The sequence below is a fragment of the Muscardinus avellanarius genome (genome assembly GCF_963383645.1).
Source record: "Muscardinus avellanarius genome assembly, chromosome: 16".
Taxonomy (NCBI): domain Eukaryota; kingdom Metazoa; phylum Chordata; class Mammalia; order Rodentia; family Gliridae; genus Muscardinus; species Muscardinus avellanarius.
The window spans coordinates 18637177-18658012 of NC_137802.1; the positions used below are offsets into that span (position 1 = coordinate 18637177).

Below are 20836 nucleotides of genomic sequence, written 5' to 3' on the forward strand. Positions count from 1 at the left end.
GCATGCCTTCCTCTGCCTTCTCCCTAGGCCGCATTGTCTGGCCTCACTGTGCCCTCTCGGTCTTATCTTGGCTTGACTATTTAGCATGTTGAAAAATTATCCCAGAGATGCCACTTTAGAGGCCTGTGGCCAGCGCAGAGCTGTACATTTGCACCGCCTCCCACGTGGGTGTGAGGAGAAGATGAAAGAAGGGGCTGGATTAATTTTGTAAGCAATACAGGTGCCATGCACCTGTTGAAAGGTGTTGAGGCCCACCCTTCCGCTGGCTTCCCTTCCCTCGAGAGCCCCTCGCAGACAGTGGCTGCCTTAGACGGAGGGGACCAGGGGTTCTTAGGACAGGAATGCCATTCCGGCTCCTTCCATGGAATGGGTCCCCATCCCAGTGGTGGGCATGGAGCCAGAGATAAGCAAAGCTGAGTTTGGCCCCACTTGATCCAAGTCACTCCATGGGATGTGAACACCTGTTTACTTGTTACACTTTGAGCTAGGCCCAAGCCAACCCTCAAGATTCAGCACCAGGCAAAAGAGATGAACACAGGATCCATGTTAGACGTAGTCCAGAGATGGCCCAGAAGAAATCACGACTGTCTGTTTCAAGAGTGAGCTGGGCTCCAGATCAACCAATAACCCCCTACCCCCCACGGTGCCCTGTTTGCAGCCCCAGCTCCTAGCACAGTGCTTAGAAGGATCCCCATCCGGTGTGGAATAAATGAAGGCCATGTGACGTGGCAGACGATGCCACTTGGAGTCGGGAAGCTTGAGTATAGCCAGCAATAGCTGTTTGACTTTGTTGGAGTGAATGGGTTCACTCTGTCCCAGATCCCGCATCTCTCTAGTGCAGATGATGGCTCATAACAATCCACGGTCCTCGGTAAGTCTGTGGATGAATGCTTGTTCTCCATCCATCTGCTCGTTCACGTAACACTCTGATAGTACATAGAAGTACTATTTTGCATTCTCTAGTGGGGTATATAAAATGCATTATTTATATGAGCTTCAGCAGTAGGTTGACTGAAAGGCTCTTCCCTCCTGTGTATTGAATGGAGTTTTGATTTTATTGATTTATTTTTGTATTTTTAATTATTTGTTATTGATCAGATCATTCCCATTTCCCAGAGCTTGTCCTAGCCAAGGGCCTAGCAGGTTTGTGTTTAGTAGGTTTCTTCCTCCCTTTCTCAGCCTCCAAGACCCACGGGTGTAGGACCCTGGAGTGAGGGGCAGGCAGCCTAGCTCAGGCCAAATTCAGACCCAGGCACAGGGCTTGGCAGCCTTGCCATTGGCGCTGGGGAGAGGCTCTGCTCCCAGAGCAGGTGAAGCTTCATGGAAGAGGAGGCCTTGGGGCCGAGCCTTGACAGCGAGGAAGTGTTTTAGAGCTGTATAATGAGGCACATTCCTTGCTGATGGAAGAGCAGGCACAGGAGAGCTGGGAGCGGCCAGGGACACTGGTTGGAACACAGGATTCTGGAGGGAATGGTCAAAGGGAGCGGCTAGGAAACTGGATCTAAAAGGGCCACTGAATATCAGGCTAAGGAGCTTGGATTTGCTCACCCAAGCCCTGGGGACCCATTGCAGGCTGTAACATTACAAAATTTGTATTAGTAAGATCATGTTCTTAGGCTGATGCAAGGGGATGCGGTCTAGGTGACAGGCATGGAGCTGGAGCAGGGGCAGAGGCAGTTGTTGGGGAGGGGAGACATGGGATGGGTATTCCAGGAGCCCAGAGTCCAGCTGAGAGCTCCCTGAAGCTCAGGACCCCTGGCTGCTGGTCATTGAGGCTGGGGCTCTGAGCTGCCGGGAGACCCGGGCACCCATTTTCTTGTGTGGAAAGCAACTGGCTGGGCTCTTATCTTTGTTTTTCGGGCTCTGCCTGGCTTAGAGCTCCTAACTGTTAGCTCTAAGTCCCAAAAGGCTGTCCACCTTTGCCGCAGTGCCACAGTGCAGATCCTTTGGTATTGTCTGGAGTCTCATCTCTGGTCATGTGGTAAGGGAGGTAGAGCCACATGCCTGGGCCCCATTGGCAGCTGGTCAGGCATGAGCCAGCTCCAGGGTCTGCTCCTGTCTTGTCCTCCTCTTCCCAGCAGCCCCTTCCTGTCTGACCCCAGCTTGGCTGGGAGGCAGGTGCCATCTACCTCCTCCCACACCTCCTCCCTGGGACCCAGGTTTTCTGAGTCCCACCTGCCCTGGGCTCCTCTTTCCCCAAGACTTCTAGAAGCTCCTCTTGCTCCTAAGAGGGAGCTCAGGGCCTTCCTCCCTAGATTCTGTATTGCTCTAGGACATCCCCAAAGCTTCTAAAAGGCACATAGAGGAGTAGCAGGTATACACTTTTGTCCAGCCTGGAAGTCCCCTTGCCACACGGCAGAGCCCAAGGCAGGGGGTTGCAGGGAGTCCACCAGCCTCCCCCTGAAGTGCCTCTAGCTCCTGGGAGGCACACCTGGGGGAAGGATGATGGAGGCCTCAGAGAAGGTTGGGGGCTTAGAGGCCGCCTCCTAGCTGGCCCTGGAAGACTAGAGCACTTCTCCATGGGACAGTGTCTGGAAGGTTTGACCCAGAAGATGCCATGTGTAACATCATCCCCAGAAGCTTGGGCCTAGCATCATTTCAAAAAGGTGCTGTTGGAGGCACACAGAACTCTTCTCAAGAATAAGTCTTGCCTCTTGCAAAACCAAAACTGGGGTTAGGGCGATGCAGGAAGCTTCGTGGGCACAAGGTGGCCCCAGGAGCAGGTGGCCTGGGCTGAACACTGGTCTGACACTGACCTCAGCTTCACCTGGCTGGGGTTTAGGGACAGACCTCAGCTCTCAAATAGGGGGAAGCAAGGCCTCTGCTTCAGTGGTCCATAGGAAGCCAGTGAGATGGTGCCGGTGAAGTACACAGCACATGCAATTTATTTACCTATTAGTGCTGCAAGGGCCTAATGAGTGGCGGCCTTGAGAAATAAAGCAGTCTTGGCACAGGGATCACTTCAAGGAGGAGTGGGATAGTGGGCCTATCTCAGAGTTGGGGGCAGGCTCCTTGGCATAGTCCTCCCCACGGGGCTGCTCTCGGCCTGCCCTCCAGCCGCTCCTTGCTCCCCTCTTTTGCCTTCATAACCAGCACATGCTGTGGTCTGCAGCTAACAGAAGCACCGTGTCTCCCAGGTCTGACCCCACAGCAATGCTGCTTACCCCCTATTTAACAGACAAGAAGTCTGAAGTCCTGCCTGGGGCAATAATTTTCCAAGGTAGATTTACTCTGCTGGGGGCTCTGTTGGTGCTGGGCTGTGTGGGGCACAGCTGGTGCCCTTGCAGGCCGGGTGGTGACACTCAGTGAGTGGGTAAGCCTCCATGTGCCTGCTGGTCCTGCGGCCTGACTCACCTGCTTGGTTGTGAGTCCTTCTTGTACAGATGCTCCAAGCTCCCCCCACACACGCACACAGCCTCTCTGGGGTCCAGGACTCCACATTTACAGTCACTCTCCTGCTGGTGGTGTGCTGGGATCTGGGGATGTGGAGATAAACTGGGTGTGATCGTGCCCTGAAGGGGCTGTTAGCCTCCCAAAGAGGTGAGCATGGCAGAGTGGGAGTCACTGGCAAATAAAAACTTGTTGGTCAAGGATTATAGAAATCTGCGGACAAGTTCCTGATACTTTGAGCCAGGAAAATACATCAGGGTAGCATGTGAAAATCACCAAGACTTGTGTGCCCTGTCATAGGCGGCTGTGCTGGAACGTGTGTGTGTGTGTGTGTGTGTGTGTGTGTGTGTGTGTGTGTGTGTGTGTGGAGAGAGAGAGAGAGAGAGAGAGAGAGAGAGAGAAAGAGAGAAGGCCTGGCCAGAGATGAGGCTAGCCAGGCTGGATCACGAGGGGGCCTTGTATGTCATGCTAAGGAGATTGGAGTTTATCCCCAAAGCCTCGGGGAACTATTGAAAGGGTTTTAGACTAGGGAGTGCGGTGGTCAGATTTGATGTTAGGAGGATCACCCTGGCAGCCCTATGGAAGATGGATTGGAGGGGCCCAAGCTGGAGGCAGAGAGATCAGTCAGGATTTGGGGGGATTTTCTCTCTGATTTTACAAATCTGATGAGGCTGGCTGGGGTGGGCCTGCCAACATGCCAGCTTAGGAAAGAACGGCTCTGAGGCCCATTAAAAGCGGCTTCTCCACCAGGTTCGGGTCCACCTTCATCTGCGGATGACCGCTGCCTGGTGTTCTCGCGGCCCAGCCCTCCCCAGGGGCTTGACCCTGGCAGCCCTCAGCACTTAATCAGGAAGGCTCATGCCGCTCCAGCCCCTGAGGACCTTCCCAGCCTCCAGTCTCCCTGGGGACCTGGAGTGCTGGCCTCAGAGCCCAAACATTGGCTTTCTTCTCACACCCTGCCTTCTGTCCCAGGCGCACAGATAGGCCATTGAGCGTCTGTGCCGGCCTGGCGGGAGGCCCGGGCCATGTTAGTTACAGGCAGCGGCTTAGTCATGCTTCTAGGGCCCTTTCTTGTGGGACAAATCTGCCCTTGTGCTGAGGGCCTTCCGTGCACTGCAGCCCGGCTCGCGGCAGCTGCAGAGCACTCTGCCAACCCTAGCAGCACCCTTCAGAGGCCTCGCCGATGGGAACTGAAGCCCAGTGTGCGTGCCATGTCTCAGGAGTGGAGAGTGCCACGGAAGGAAGCTCCTTCCGCCTCCTCCGCCAGGGTCCAACCTTGGGCACTGTCCTGGTCCTTCAGCCTTGGCAGGAAGCCCGCTCCTTTGCCTGGACCGCCTGCTTTGAGAGACAGTGACTGACCTCTGTAGAAGCCCCTCCAAGAACATAGCTGAGTCTCAGTGTACCCCTAGAAGTCAGATGGTTCATGCATGCCCTGCGCATCTGTTGTATGCACCTGCACCTGCTGGGCTAGGTGCATTTGTTTGTGATGCCGGGTCATTACAGGCCAGACCAGGTAGTGGTTTTGAGGACAGGATCCGGATAGAGACTGCTCATAGCTTTGGCTGTTATGTTTGCCGGCTGTGTGGGAAAATTACTCTGCCTCCTTTTCCCAACGTCCTGCTCTGTAAAATGGGCATATTATAGTATCTGCCTCACTGGTTGGTGTGAGGGATAAAGAGATAACACACAACACATTTAGCCGAGTGCCTGGCACATATTAAGGTTCGGTGAAGAGTTGCCGTTGCTTTTCCTCCTATTTATTGCTACTTCTGTGACCACTGGATCTTCACTTCTCAACAGCTCATTTTATAGACAAGGAAGCTGAGGCCCAGAGAGGCTAAGCGACTTGACCAGTGTCACAAAGCTGGCTGGTGGCAGAGCTGAGATCAGAACCCAGCCCTCTGTCCAGGGTTCCTGCAGCATGGCACAGATCAGCCATGGGGCTGGGGGTATCCTAGACTCTGGGGAGGGGCTGGGAGACCCTCCTCTTGCATCTGAGCTAACACACACACACACACACACACACACACACACACACACACTCACACTTTCTCTCTCCCTCCCTCTCTCCACTTTTCTAGTGCCCCAAGCCAGGAGAAGAGGCGTGGTAGAGCTCTGGAATGGGGAAGATGGCGATGCCCAGGCAGAAGCTGCAGCCTCAGGGCCCTGCGGCTGCTGGGGATAAGTGATGGTGCCCTTTGAATAACAGCTGGAGATGGCGCGGGAATAGTAGCCCCAGAGAGCCAGGCGGAGCCAAACCAGGGTGCGAGGATGACACCGCGGGAGGCCCGGGCCTCTGTCCTGCCCGGGTGCTAGGAGCCGCCCCCAGGCTCCAGGCGGGAGCCCTGCCGCCCAGGGGCATGGCCAAACCTTTCTTCCGACTCCAGAAGTTTCTGCGCAGAACCCAGTTCCTGCTCTTCTTCCTCACTGCCGCCTATCTGATGACTGGCAGCCTGCTGCTCCTGCAGCGGGTGCGAGTGGCCCTCCCTCAGGGCCCCCGGGCACCCGGCACCCTGCAGGCCTTGCCAGTGGCCACCGTGGCGCTGGGCATGGGCCTGCTGGACAGCAGGGCTCTGCACGACTCCCGCCCGGACCTGCTGCTGGACACAGACGTGTTGCGGAGGCCCCTGGCCCAGCCTCCACCTGGGCTGCGCTGGCCCCGCAGGGGTCGCAGCGCAGAGCTGCGCCAGCTGAGACGCCGCTGGTTCCAGCGCTTCATGAGCGACTCCCAAGGCACGCCCACCCTGAGCCCCGAGGCCCCCCAGCCGGCCGCCCGCAGCCTCGGTAGGTGTTCAGCTGTGTGTTCGGGGGCCACTCGCCAGACCCCAGCTTAGGGTCACAGTTTGATGTCCCCTTTCCCTGCTTTATGGCAGCTACAAAAATAGGTCCCGCAGGTTCATGGCCATTGCAGATTGTCCCTTCTTCCGGCCCTGTGGGAGACACATGAAGCCTGTGATGTCTGGTCTTGCTCATTCTCTAGCCAGGATCCCCAGAGGCTCAAGGCTGAGATGTGCGGCTGTCACCTAGAGCCTGGCTCAGCCGCAGCCTCCTGGGGTGACCTCGGATGTGTCAGTTCACTTCTCTGGGCCCCTCGGGGTCACAGCGAGGAAGAAGTATGATAGCAGAGTCATGAGTCCCATAGTCTGGTCCTAGACTTGCAGCATAGCATCGCCTGGGACCTCGTCCCTGGGCAGAGTCCCAGGTTCTCCCACTGGAGAAGGCTGGAGTGCTGGTGCACCAGTGACCAGTGATTTAAGTATCACGCTCTGAGCTATTTTCATGCACGATTAAGCCCAGAACCCTCAGGAAAGAGGGCCCAGTATATTACTTGGGACTTGAACTGGCAGCTGTTATTATTTAATAAAAGTAACTCAGCCATTTGGTATTTATTATGCACCCGCATGTCTATTATGTACAGGTAGTAGTCTTCCCCAGTTTTATGGTAAAGAGATGGATACAAGGAAAGTTAAGTAAATCATCAAGGTCAGTCTCTTAGTTTGGGTTCCCTGAGACCAGGATTCCGACGCACTGGTAGATAGGGTACGGGATCCCAGGAGACACTGGTGGGAAGTGGAAGTGAGATGGGGAAGGGAAGGCAGCCAGAAAGGGTGCATTATTGAGAGGTTACTATCGGGCACTCAGAGCTTGATCCAGCTCAGGAGGGATGGGAGTCAGCGTTGAACACACATCTCAGGGGACAGCCTGCATGCAGCTAGACACGGGGAGGCATAGCAGGACTGCCATGCGCACACTGCCAGAATTCCCACAGTGGGACAGGGCGGCTCTGGGCTAGCACTTTTTTTTTTTTTTTTTTTTTTCGTACTGGTAGTGAGTAATTGAACCCAGGGACATCTACCTCTGAACCACACCTCCAGCCCTTTATAATTTTTGTTTTAAAACAGGGTCTCAATAAGTTGCGGAGTGTCTCACTAAGTTGCTGAGGCTGGCCTTGAACCCGCAATCCTTCTGTCTCAGCCTCCCAAGTATTGGGATTACAGGAGTGTGCCACCACACCCAGCTGTGTTGACATTTTTACACGGAATTATGCAGACTTTCTCTAGGGCCCAGGAAGGGTGTTTGGTGCTTGGTGGTCACCCAGTGAGTGCTGAAGCTGTTCTGGAATGGTGACTGGGCTCAGTCAGCAGCCCTGTCATCGCCTCACATGGTTCTGTGCCCTGAGTCACTAGAGAACTGCTCCCTTGCCTGCAAACTGTGGCTGGGACATAGAATGCTAAGTGGCAGAATATAGAAGGAGATGAAGCACGAGGTGCCCCAGGCCTGAGATAGGGAGGCCCATGAGTTCCAGGCCTTGACATTGGCTTTAGTTTTATTTTTTGTGGTCCTGGGGGTCAAATCCGGGGCGTTGGGCAGGCTAAGCAAGTATTCTTCCACTGAGCTGCATCCCTAGACATTGTCTTTATTTTGAGGATGGTGTGAAGGTTCCAGGGAAGAGAAAAGAGCTCGAGATTCCCTCACATTAAGAAGATGACTCTGGTAGCCTAGCAGAATGAAAACTAAAAGACTGGATTTTTGTCTCCAAGGAAGAAAGGTTGTTTTCAGAAATCATCTAGGTCGCAGCCATTGCTACAGGATTCCTCAGCAAGGCTTGTATGTAAGAAGACAGAAATGAGGAATTGATGGTGCGGCTCATTTTACAAAGCTGTGCCTTCTGTAAACTCACCTAGCATGTCAAGAAATGGGGTCTCTGTGCAGTGTTCACCAGTGTAAATTTAGACTAAAGTGTAAATGACTGATGGCAGTGTTTCGGTCGGCATTCTCACTGCTGTAATCCAGAACAACTGACCACATGACTCAGAGGAAGGAAGACTTATTTGCTCACAGTCCTGGAGATTTCAAGGATTTCGTTTTGTGAGGTCAGGTCTGGGGAGCTTAGGACATGACTGTAGAGTCAGAGAGGCGGGGGGAAGGGGGGAAAGTGGAGAGCGCGCTCTGCACTCACATCACTGAGGTTTAAAGCAAGAGAGCAAGCAAGGGGATTTTCAAGGACACAAGCACAGTCCTCCAATCACACTCCGGCCTAGGTTACCGCTTAGTAAGTCCATCACAATGGATTTGTCCACTGATGAGAGTCAACCCTCAGGACTTGATTACCTCAACTCTGAGCATTAATACAAGAGCTCCTCAGGGGACAATTTATGTCTAAACATAACAAGCAGCATAGACTTCTTGAGTCGAAGCCACAAAAAGAACACAAGTGTTGAAAGCAGACCTTGGTTCCTTTCTTTCTATTGCCAATTCCTGGCTCTGTCACTTTGGTCAAATTGACCTCTGTTCCTCTCTTCCCTTCTCTGCTACCCTTCCTGAGGCTCTGCTGCATGCGTGTCCACATGTGCTTTACACTGTGACCTTGGAAGGTCAGGCTGAAGGTGGAATCGGACATGTGCCCAGCATGGCCAAAGTATGGTAGAGCCCAGACAAAGGGCCTGGAGACTCATTAGATGGTGGTGACCTTTACAACTGACCAACAGAGAAGAGGCTCAGGTGACCAGCTCTAGTTCTGAGTGTTGAGTATTTATGTCTAAGAGAACCATCCTCTTTACCTCTAACTTACCTCCAGTGGTAAAAGTTGGAGAGAATGTAGTTAGATGTAGACGGGACTGATATTCAACTGTTATCCAACAGTGTGGTCTTATCAAGGGTTAAAATACCAGAGCACTCCTGCAGCTGTTGGTAGGCACCCTGGGCCTCTGGGGTGCCTTGCGTGCTTCTGGCTGCCTCCTCAGAGACCTCCAACCAAACCTTCCCACTTTCCAGCAAAGAAGGGTTAATTTCTGGGCAAGCAGGGAAGCATGCAGGATCCAATTCCAGGGCCCAATAGTGGCAATTCTGAATGGTCCTTGCCTCCCATAGGTTGTTGACTATCTTGAATATGCCCAGGATTTAAGGAAGAGTTTGCTTTCCCTGCGGAATGTCAAAGCTCCTCCTTGGGCTTGCGTTGTCACATGCTGGAGGTCCTTGGGGAAGGCAGGATGCTAGTCTGAAAGCCCCCTGGAAGGCCCCTCTTCCTCTTGGGGCTCCCAGGGGTCCTGCACAGCCTCCAGGCCCTACTGGTGGGGAGTGGCCCCCAGTGCCACCTGGGGACAGCTTCTGGGGCTGCAGACAAAGGCAGCATCTCTCTGCAGCCCGGGCAGCCCGCCATCCTCCTGAAAGGGGATCCTGCGAGCTGCAGAGGCTGCAGGAGGGCCCATCAATCACCGGGCATTTCATTATCCCTTGGACAACAGCCATAATGGAATAAAATGCCAGTAAGTTTACTAGGGAAATAGTAACTTCTCCATAGCCAGTTTGTTTTTTATTGATAGTAATATCCAAAGACATTCCAATATCTCCAAAGCCATCGTTAATAGCCTGACAGTGTGTCCATTTTGATGTGCAAATGAACAGATGCCGAGTCACAGGCAATAATGCATCGCCTCCGTTTCAGCTGAAAGTAATAAATTCGCCCCAGGATGTGTCCCGGCACACCCTCGAAAGTTCTTTCTTTTCTGCACATTCTCCTCTCTGAGAGGGAGTTAGAGAAGCTGTTTGTTATGTTTCAGGATGAAAGAGCTCACCTGCTCCTCACAAGCCAGACGGGCCATCTGTATCTCAGCCTGAGCTCCCCTGCCCACTGGCCAGGCCCGGATGTGGCCAGCTGGTAACCAGTAGCCACTCCTTGTTTGCAGAGGAACTGGAGTCAGGCTGCTGGAAACCATTTTTCTCCCTCTCTTAACAGCACAGTAATTTCAGCTAATATTTACTGGTCCATCTTCACACTGGGTCCCAGGTCAGAGTGTAGGATCAGAATAATAAATGCTGTAGCTTATTTGAACATCTTTTCAGTACCAGGAGTTGTTTTGTATAGATGGACATCTGTTGTCTCATTTAATTTCATTGTCAATCAGCCCTTTGATATAAGTGGTGCCCTTCCTATTTTAATGATGAAGAATTTGCATTTCAGGGAAGTAAAGTCATTGAGGAATTTCATGATTGATAATGATGTATTCACAGTAAAAATAACCACTACCGAGTACTTACTATGCCAAGCCTTACATCACACCATTAACATGTGTTATCTTATGGAATTCTCACAATCAGCCCATGGAATTGGGTCCACATCCCCATTTTACAGATGGGGAAACTGAGACCCAAAGAGAGGAAGCAGTGCACCTCAGGTCACACAGCCAAGTAGTTGGAGAGAGGGGATTTGAACCCAGGTCCACCATTTCCAAAGGCTGTCTCCATCCAGTTGGCCAGAAATACTTACGAGTCTCTTCAGCCTTAGAAAGACTCAAGTCCGGACACCTTGGGAACCTCGTGGTTAATTTTCTAGCTACAGTGATAAATGTTTAACAATCCCCAAGCTTGTGTTTGGGATGTTTAATTGAAAGCTATAATTGACTTTTTTCTTTGCTGAGCGGCACATTAGAAATTTCTCAAATACCAGCTTTCTTTTCCTTAGTAGGCAGGCAGGAAAGAAAAATCCATGCCTGAAGGCCTGGGTGAGTTTTCTGCAGAGAAGCATGAAGGGCGCAGTAGTCCCGAGGCTTTCAGGAGAGAGCAGCCTGCAGGGCCCAGGTGTCGGGGAAGCAGGACATAGCAGTTGCTTGTGGAGGGGGTACTGGGTGTGGCCACGTGTGCTGATTGGGCACCCCTGGACAGAGGCTGCCTTGAGACTCTCATATGAGGAAGGGGTCAGACCCTTTGACAGCCATTGATGAGGGCAGCCATTAGCATGGCCTTAGGGTGTTTGGGTCCTTGTGTGGTGGGAAGCATAGACTCCTGTTGTCTCAGTCATCCACATCTGATTTGCCTCCCGGAGTCTTGGGAATCGCACGTTGGTGCAGTCAGTAGGACCATCCCTCCCTGTATTGGGGCTCTCTGCTCCCACCTATGCGCCCTCAGAACATGGCTGTATGCATTTTTAGGAGCCTTGATGTTGATGTCACAGTTCCTGGTTGGCATCAACATTGCGCCTACACCTGGTGAGCCGCCAGCTAGGCTGGGTCACCAGCTGGGGTGAAGGTGTGGTCCCTGCCCTCCGGGAGGTCTCAGTCAAGGTCACCAATCTGAAAGGTTTAACAGCAACAGTTAATGACCAGAATTTGGCTGATAGATGAGTTTTTAGGCACAACATATAAGAATTCAGTGAGGACAGAGGCTGCAGTGGTCGTGATTTTCAGTTCAGGTAGAAAGCATGGGGTAGATGTGACGGGGGAGCAGGGAGCAAAGCTTGAGCAGGAGAGGCAGGGAGAGTGGGGAAACTGAGGCACGGCCAGAGGTGGTGCCAGCCAGTTGTGGTGGCACAGGCCTGTACACCCAGTACTTGGGAGGCTTAGAAAGGATCACACAGGTTAGAAGCCAGTCTCAGTAACTTAGTGAGACACTATTTCAAGGTAAAGCATATTGAAGACTAGAGGTGTAGTTCAGAGGTAAAATGCCCTTGGGTTCAATCCCCAGTACCATAAAAAAAGCAGTGGTGTTCATGGACCATGAGGGGCCCCCAATTGCTTCAGACCCAGAAATGATTGACTAGTGGACCCCTCCTCCAGACCACTTGGCACACAGCCCCTGCTTTGGACCAGCTTCTTGGCAGAAATGGAAAGGAGTCACAGGGCTGCTGGGAGGCCCGGTGGGTGAGCAGCTAATTTCCCTGGAGGCTGGGGCGTGCACCACAGGTGGATTTCAAGGCACAGAGGAGCCAGATGCAGGCGTTCTCGGGGAGATGCACAGCGTCCCTGACACAGGTGTCCCATCCAGATCTCACTCAGCTATTGTGGGTGTGCGTGTGCACAGCTTGGGACCACGCAATGGCGTGTTTGCAAATTCCCAGCGTGCCATTCCTTCAAAACACTGCGGTGCGTGTGACATTTACATGCCTAATGCGACACTCGCACTGTGTTCTGAGTTGCTCTGTACATCTCTGGGAGGCGTCTTCTTTCCTCGGGGAGGCAGGGCAGGGCTGTCACAGACCCCACAGGTGCAAGGACATGGTTGGGTCAACACTGCCACTGCCTCATGGAGTCATCCCCCAGCATCCTGCTTCCGGGATGGGCTTTCAGGGATGGGCTCCGAAGTCACTTGGTCCCACTCATCACCACACAGGTCACCTGTCTTCCACTCTAAGAGACACTGCTTATACCAGCAATGGACAGCAGAGGAATTTTTTTTTGGGGGGGGGTTGGAATTGAAGATTGAACCCAGAGACATTCTATCTCTGAGCTACATCCCCAACCCTTTATATTTTTACTTTGAAACAGGGCTTTGCTAAGTTGCTGAGGCTGGCTTCAGACCTGCAATCCTCCTGTCTCAGCCTCCCAAGTATTAGATTACAGGTGAGCATCACCATACCTGGCAGATTTTTAAAAATAGCTTCCCACTTTTAAAGATCTTCCTTACATTAGCTAATATCAGACTTTCCCCAGCTACAGGCCGCAGGCCCGTGACTCATATTGAAGATGCATGGGATCTCATGGAGGCAGAGGCGCCTTTCTGCGCCTAGGAGGGCTGAGGATGGGGGGAGAGGCTAGTGGCCACTGGAAGTCTTTAAAATATCCAAGTGTTACATGCACGTCAAAATGCTTTTAAAGTTTGAGGAGAGGAAATGCTAAGTGCCTTGATGATTTGATCATTATACAGTGTGTATACACACACACACATATAATTGTACCATATCCAACAAATATGTACAATTCATAATAATGAATGACAAAACCCAAATCTAATACTATTTGGATGTAGATGAGAGCAGTGGCCAGGATGATGCCAGTTCGCTGGCATGGCTGTCTCGGCAGACACTCGGCCTTTCACTAATAAGGGGACAGGAAATGAGCAAGACAGAGATGTCCAGGTGCCCACTTGGCCCCCACCCCAGGGGGAATTTGTATGTCAGCCCTCATCCCCTGTGCTTCCAAAGAGGTGTCTGGAGTGCTTGGCTTTTGCTGAGGGTGGGCCCAGGGTTGGAAGCCCTCCCTCTCGGCCTCAGCTTGCACCCCTCTCTGCAGGAACCTACCTGGGCTGCTTCAGTGATGAAGGCCAGGAGAGAACTCTAAAGGGGGCAGTGTTCTATGACTTGAGGAAGATGACTGTCTCCCACTGCCAGGACGCGTGTGCTGAGCGGTAAGTGCTGGGACCTGCGCTATTGACTCCCCTAGAAATCAGGTCAGGGACAGTCCCAGAATCAACTGGGTGAAACATGGCTGTGGGTTGACTGTCAGAGTCTAATTAGATCTCAATTGATCAAATCCCAATTATCCAAAAGAAAGGTCTTTGGCAGATGGTATGGGCACCAGGCCAGTGTCCAAACACCTGGCTTTTAATCCAGATGTAGCAGGTACTCACCATGAGAATTTGGTGAGTTCTTTCTTCCCCTGGGCCTCAGTTTACCCATCTATTTTAAATAAAGCAAACGACTTTAACCTAGATTTTTTTGAAAATCTTAACAGCTCTCAGCAAACGTATTTCTACCTTGTGTTTATAACAAGATTTGTTTTTTCTGATATCATCTGGACACCTAGTAGTAACCAGACACTTGTCGTGTGTTAAGAAACACTCCTAACGATCTAGGCAGTCACAAATCACTGTGTGTACATGTACGCGCACACGTACGCGGAGGCCAGGGAAACAGCATGAGCAGATGCTACGCTTCATCTAATTCGATCACCTTAGAGCCTTTTGCATTTCATATATCATATAAAGCCCACAACCCTCTGCTAGGTAGCAATTAATTATATACTTTATAGATGGAGAAACTGAGGCTTGAAAAAGAAAAGGCAGGGTCTCCACTTACATGCTTTTCGCAGCCTGGATAAAGCTCAAACTGAAGACAGACAGTATAGTCTTAATGTCTCCTAACAGGGAAACTGAGGATCAGGAACTCGATGCTTTTGTCTGGGATTTGTATACCAGAATACACTGCAATGGGAGTCTGGAAACATGGACCATTTTCTGTAGTTGCAATCCTCTATGATACATAATAGGTTGCATTTCTAATCTTTCTTTGTCCACAACTGCAATTACACCTGGGGAAAAGTAGGTAAAGCAGTGGCTGTGGAGAGGGAAGCTGTAGAGCAGAGCCCATTTGTAACATATGACCTGTGGCAGGTGTTTCAGGCCAGGGTTGTGCTGGGGCAAACTTAAATTTGTAAGGCTGTCCTCAGCCCATTACTAAACCATTGGTCCCTTGACACCACCTATAGTGAGAGTATTTACACCACAGAAATTGGCAAGTGCTACTGATCAGGGCTCTGCATGTCTCCTACCAAGAACCAGGCTCCCAGTGCAGCACCAATGGAATGCCACTGTGGCCTGTAACCCAATGGCACCAAACACCTGGGCTGAAGAAAGACCGATGGGACTGAATAGTTTATTACAATGGAAGAATTATTCCCTCAATGTAGACAAGCTTTCCTTCTGGTTGAAGACCCATTCCTAAGGCCAGCCATAGGCTGATGGCTGTGGTCCCCCTCCGTACCTAGACCTCATCTTTATCTTGCTTCAAGACCAGCTGCCATCGCCTGACCCAGACATGTCTGCACTTAGGACCTCAGCCCCAGCTCCAGACCAAGGCCTGGACTCACCCAGGTTCCATTTCCTTGCAGGTCCTATTTCTATGCTGGCTTGGAGGCGGGCGCAGACTGCTACTGTGGGAACCGGCTGCCAGCTGTGCGCGTCGGGCTGAAGGAGTGTAACCAGGAGTGCAAGGGGGAGAAGGGCACGGTGTGCGGGGCTGCAGGGCGGCTCTCCGTGTACCACGTGGACGCACTGCTGGAAGGCTCCAGGAAGCGTGAGTGTGCCAGCCTCGTCCTGAGCTTTGCATGTCCCACCTGCTCCAACCACAAGCATGCTAGGTGGAACAGAACCCGGCCCCTCCCTTCCCTCTCTTTCAGTGGAAGGGTGGGCAGTGGGTTTGGGTCCACCAAAGACTTGGCTTGAGTTTATGATTGAGACACACCTTTCCTTGTCCCTTGCAGGGGAAACTGATTCCCCTCTCTGGGTTCCAATCTATTTTGTAAACTGCCTCTAGACAGGCTTCGATTTGTAGCAATAGGGTGGACAAGAAAAGTTGAAAGTTCTCTGGGTAGAAAACATGTAGAAAAGCTAGATAAGATTTTGCCAACATCAATTTAAGTGGCTGGATTAACTAGCAGATCCATAAATAAAGGGGAAACTCAGAGCCACAGTGGTGAGAGGAGGAGACGATGCTGTGTGGCCCTGGGTCTCAGCAAGGGGAAGTTGTCAGGCATGGTGGCCACCAGTCCTAGGTTTTAATGTCCAAGCAGTGCAAGAAAGGATGCCGTGGCTTGTCGGTCCAGGGAATTGGATTGAAACCTTTGCATAAAGTGGAACTCAATTTCACTAACATAAACTAACAGAAGTTTAGATTAGTAATAAGCCACCCACCTGTTCAGGGAGATGAAAAGAAAACTTCTCTGTTTTGGCTTGAGCTTCTGGCAAAAAAAAAAAAAAATCGTTCTATGAATTTGTAGCTATAATCCTGCATTTGTATTTGGGGGTTCTAATTTATATTACCTGCCTGGTTCTGAAAGCACCAATATAAAAGCTGGTTGTAGGGTTTCTGGAATATCTGCAGAGGCAAATGCAAAATCTCTCTTGAGACTTATGCCACAACCAAAGTGTCAAGTGCTCTAATAGGTAAATTCCCACTGAAGATGAGCTTTCATTTCAAAATTACAGACCTCAAGAGGAAATAACCAGGAGAGAGTCTAAACTGATATACCAAATAGCAAGAATTTCAACTCATAGTACTGGCAAGTAGAGATGACACCTGAGGGGACCCAATTAGATGAATTCGAAACTCAACATTGTCCTTATTAATAGATGATGGGCTCCAGATCCATTGAATCTAATTGCAGAAGGCTCCTCTATGAAACACCAGGGCTGCGCACACTCACAGCACTCGGGGCCACCCTTCCTGTGACTGGACCAGGTCTGGGTGGGAGGAAGTAAGGCTTCCCCCCTAGCGTGGGTGGACACCTCCCACAGCTCAGCATCCAGGCACACTGATGCGGGCATGCCTCTGTCCATGGTCCTGGTAACAGGGCTTCAGGAGGCTGATGGATCAGTTCAAGAATGGAGCAGAGCTCAGGGAATGAGGTGTCAGGTTAAAAGCTAACCTGCAAGGTGGTGGGCTGGGAGGACTTTCCCAACAATCAAGCCTTCCGAGAAGTTCAGAACCCACCCCTGAGAACCATAGTGGGCCTGAAGGCCAGCCCTGGCCACCTTGTTTAGACTGGAGTGCAGCAAGAGAGGCTCAGTTCATCCCTGACAGCTGGGCATGCTCAGGTGCTTCTTACATTCAGATAGGATCCAGGAGGGCCAGATGTGGTAGTGGGCACCAGGCAGAGACACTGACAATAAACTCTTTAGCTTAATGATTCACTAAAGAGCTCATGAACTCAACAGATGCTTGTGGCACCTCCTCCACACCAGGCCTTGCCCTGGGCCCGAGGTCGGCCCTGACACCTGGACGTCCACGTGGGTTTCCTGAGGCCCACACCGCTGCAGGCTATCCTCATGAATCTTTTACTTCTTTGGGTTCAAAGAGCATTGCCTAACCATGGCCCTCACTCCAGCAGGACCAGGCCTATATGTGGACCCTAGACTGCCCCAGCAGCCTTCCTATCCACTCTGCCCTTGACTCTTAGAAGCAGGTGTTTTGCTTCTGTTGCCTCTGGTAAAGGGGCAGATGGTCCAGGCATCTGGGCCAGCCCCAGGCCTTGAGACCTCCCGATCTGCTGTCGTGGCTGATGTTGGAAATAGTGTCAGCATCACCCACCCAGGCAGGCGGCAGACCTTCCTGCTCCCTTCTCGGGGACGGGCTGACAGGATCACCGTCAGAGGTGACCAGGTTCCCCCATGCTGTAAACTGCAGCTTCTGGCCCTCCAGGAGCCTCGCAGGGCTGGAGACCCAGGAATGTGCCTCCAGGTTGGAGTCAGAGGTTGGTCCTGACCGCTCAAGTAATGCCTTCCCCATGGTGGTGTCCGTCTGCCCCAAGTGACCCCTGGGGTTCTCACCAGAGCAGCCAGGGAGAAGGCTATGAAACAGGCTATATTAGGTGACAGCCTGTACCCTGACCGTCACATCAGTGACACCCCGAGGCAGCTGCTGTGACTCCTCCCCAGCACCTCCCGAGCTGCTCACCTGTCACTTCACATAACACCCTCACCGCCTCATCCTTGTGCAGTCATACTCAGCACTTGCTGGGCACCTGCCGTGTGTCAGCCTCAGTGGGCTGCAGGGGATGTGGGTGACCAGATGCAGTCTCCCTCCAGGAGTTCCACTCTGGAGCCTTCCTGGCTCCTTGCTGTCTCTCCTGAACTCGCTAGGAAGCCGGTTACTCTACCCTCCCTGGGTCTCAATAGTCTTACTGACTCTCCCCTTGCCACAGGCCCCTGAGTGTGGCTTCCCAGTGGCTTGAGGCTGGTTCTTTGGGGGATCCAGCCATGCCACAGGACAGCAGAGAGTCTTGTGAGCCTGGTGTACACTGTCTCCTTCAGCCTTTACACCACCATCAAGGGCAGGCACAGGTGGGAGACGATGTGAAGCAGATGGTGGCATATGGATGTCCATTACTCCTGGTAGCAATGCCTTGAGCTCGGCTGTGTGAAGGAGAGGGAACAGAGAGCCTCTGGGTCCATGGCACACGGGATCTGCCAAGCTAGTCACAAGCTGCTTTGTTTTGGACCCAGGCCGTGAGGACTCTAAGCTCAGCTGTCTCCTCTGCAGCAGGTTGCTGGCCTGCATCTCTGTCCTACTGGGCCCACACCCTGACTTTACTACTGGTGCTGTGGTCAATCAGAATGCGCTTCCAGACCCAGGGCTTGGTCCTGCTTTGGCAGTTTTGCATAGAAAGATTTCTTCTGCCATGGCTAAGGCTGGCAAGAGGGTTCCTGCTGCTGGCCAGGAGGCGAGGCAGGTAGAGCTGGGGAGATGCTGAGCTCTGGGAGACCCTGCACCAAGAAGGGTGTGGGATGAGAATCAGCATGCTATCTAGAGAAACTCTGGAGTCTGGAGGAAATAGGAACAGTTGGTGCCAGAACATTCCAGGAGGTTTGTTCGGCACTGCACCGAGGAGCTGGGTGTTTCCAACCCGAAGATCTAGAGAGCTTGGCAGGGCGCTCCCTTTGAGACACAGGTCTGAGGTGTATTCCTAGAATTTGGTGGGAGGTAGAGATCAGAGTGAGCAAAATTGTTGCGCGAGGCGTGGCCTGTGCACAGCAGGAGCGGGGCAGGATGTCAGGTGTCCATGTCCACTTTTCTTTCAATGCGTGTTTTTGGAGCACACGGAGTTTTTCAGCCTCTCGGGGTCTACTTACTGTGGAACCAGGTGCAATAGACGCACAGTCCAAATTTGTTGAAGGAAAGACATTGTTTCTAGAGAACTGCCCAGAGGTTCCCATCCTGGGCTCAGCAATTTTAGCCAAATGGTCCTTTGTCAGTGACCTGGGTGACCCCGGTCCTGACACCTGGTTTCTCTCAGGAGCTTGCCTTGACCACACCCCACCATCCAGACAGTTCACCCTCCCTGACCTGAGATCCGCCCCCAGATACACTTCTATTTCACCTGCCTCAGAGTGCAAAGCCAGGGTTTTCCTCTGTGACAGGCACTAGCAACTACGGACCCCATTTTTCACCAAAAATCCATTTCTTTTCCCACAGGGCGGACCGCAACCTACCGCGGGTGTTTCCCACTGCCAGAGAATGTCACCAATGCCTTTGCCACCTCCCTGATAGAGGCCAACATGACAGTGGAGGCCTGCTCAGGATTCTGTTCTCAGAAAGTAAGATCCCTCCTACTGTCATTCCCTTTTAACAGCCCGCTGTGTGATCTCTAGAGGAGGAGCAGGTCCCCCCGAGTGGGACGTGCATGGGACAGGAGCTAGGGAGCAGGTGTGGGAGGGAGGTGCCAGCTCTTTGAGGCTGGATGGGCAATCATCAGTGAAGATGGTCAAGCTAAAAGGAATGTGTCAGCCGGGCGTGGTGGCGCACACTTGTAATCCCAGCATTCGGGAGGCTGAGACAGGAGGATCACAGTTCCTAGACAGCCTCAGCTACTTAATGAGGCCCTTTGCAACTCAGTGAGACCCTGTTTCAAAATAAAGAATAAAAAACAGGGCAGGGAGTGTAGTTCAGAGGTAGAATGCATCTGGGCTCCATCCCAAGACCCGCAAATAAATAAATAAATAAAAGGAATGTGTCTTTCTGGATGTAAGCTCTGTACAAGTGTCAGATGTTAAAGTGGCTTGGTTTGGTTGCAAGAAGATGCTGGCTTGGGACTTGGGGAGAGCCCATGAATTTCCACAGTGTTTGCACTGATGTATTGCCATGAATCTGACTGTGGGGTCGCAGTCATTCTTGCTTCATTGGCTCGGCCCAGGCTGAGGAGTGGAGTATGTGTGATTCCACAGGGGCTGGGCTGAGCACCGAAGACCACCGTCCCTGTATCATACGCTAGCACAGGGTGGGGGCGATTGGTCAAAGGCAGAGGAGGCTTGCAAAAGACAGGGCTGGCGAGAGCCCACAGACTGCCCAAGGAACAGTGAGATCCTGGGCTCAGGTCCGGCTGCCTTGCTGTTGGGGTGGGTGCTGATACTCCTCAGTGGCCCTAGGTGGTGGGGGCAGGGCCAGGGCTGCTGAAGGTATGCTGGGTTCAGTAGGCTCAGTAGAGAGTGTGTGTGTGTGTGTGTGTGTGTGTGTGTGTGTGTGTGTGTGTGTGTATGTACTGGGGATTGAGCCCAGGGGCAGTCTACCTCTGAGCTATACCCCCAGCCCTATTTTATTTTTTATTTTGAAACAGAGTCTTGCTCAGTTTCTGAGGGCCTCACTAGGTTTCCAGAGCTGGTTTCAAACCTGCCATGCTCCTGTCTCAGCCTCCCAAGTACTAGGCTTACAGGTGAGTGCCACCACGCCCGGCCAGTTCAGTAGTCTTGATGGGACTGCGGTACTTTCCAGATTCATAGAACAGGGCTAAGAGGAGAGGAAGGCCTCATCCACCATGGTGACGGAAACGATGACGATGGTGATAACTACTCTTACAGTGAATAGCGAAAGAAGCTAGTGTGGCAGTCTGCCGAGGCCAACGCCCACCCCTAGGTGGTGGAGCAGGGACTTGACCTCAGCCGGCTCGGCAGCCTGTGGATGGTGGAGCGGTGCAGAAGTCTGGGGTGGTGGGGGCTTCAGTGGCACAGGTGTTGATGGGACCTCCTGGGCATTCTCCCTGCACCCCTGCCCAGCTCCAGGAGCTGCCCCCATTCCTCAGCACTATGCACATGCCTCCCTCCCAGGTGGACAGAGAACAAAACCTTCACAGGCGCTTTCCTCGCCCCAGGTGCAGCCTTTGGAGTGGCTTTGTTGCGTCACCAGCAGCCAGGTGTCTGGGGCGGGCGGCAGGGTTCACAGGACACAGTGCAGTCAACCCAGAGG

At 52.4% G+C, this 20836-nt stretch overlaps 1 protein-coding gene across 1 annotated transcript in view; it reads left to right on the forward strand.

The window, feature by feature from the left end:
• Nucleotides 1-5750: 5750 nt before the first annotated feature.
• Nucleotides 5751-20836, forward strand: part of WSCD1 (WSC domain containing 1) — a gene marked incomplete at both ends in the record, with an annotated part of 31871 nt that continues 16785 nt past the window's right edge. Inside the window, 4 exons of the mRNA XM_080712372.1 lie at nucleotides 5751-6174; nucleotides 13395-13509; nucleotides 14991-15175; nucleotides 19073-19194. Of these exons, the coding sequence (XP_080568498.1) occupies nucleotides 5751-6174; nucleotides 13395-13509; nucleotides 14991-15175; nucleotides 19073-19194 (846 nt within the window). The remainder of the gene's footprint in view (nucleotides 6175-13394; nucleotides 13510-14990; nucleotides 15176-19072; nucleotides 19195-20836) is intronic.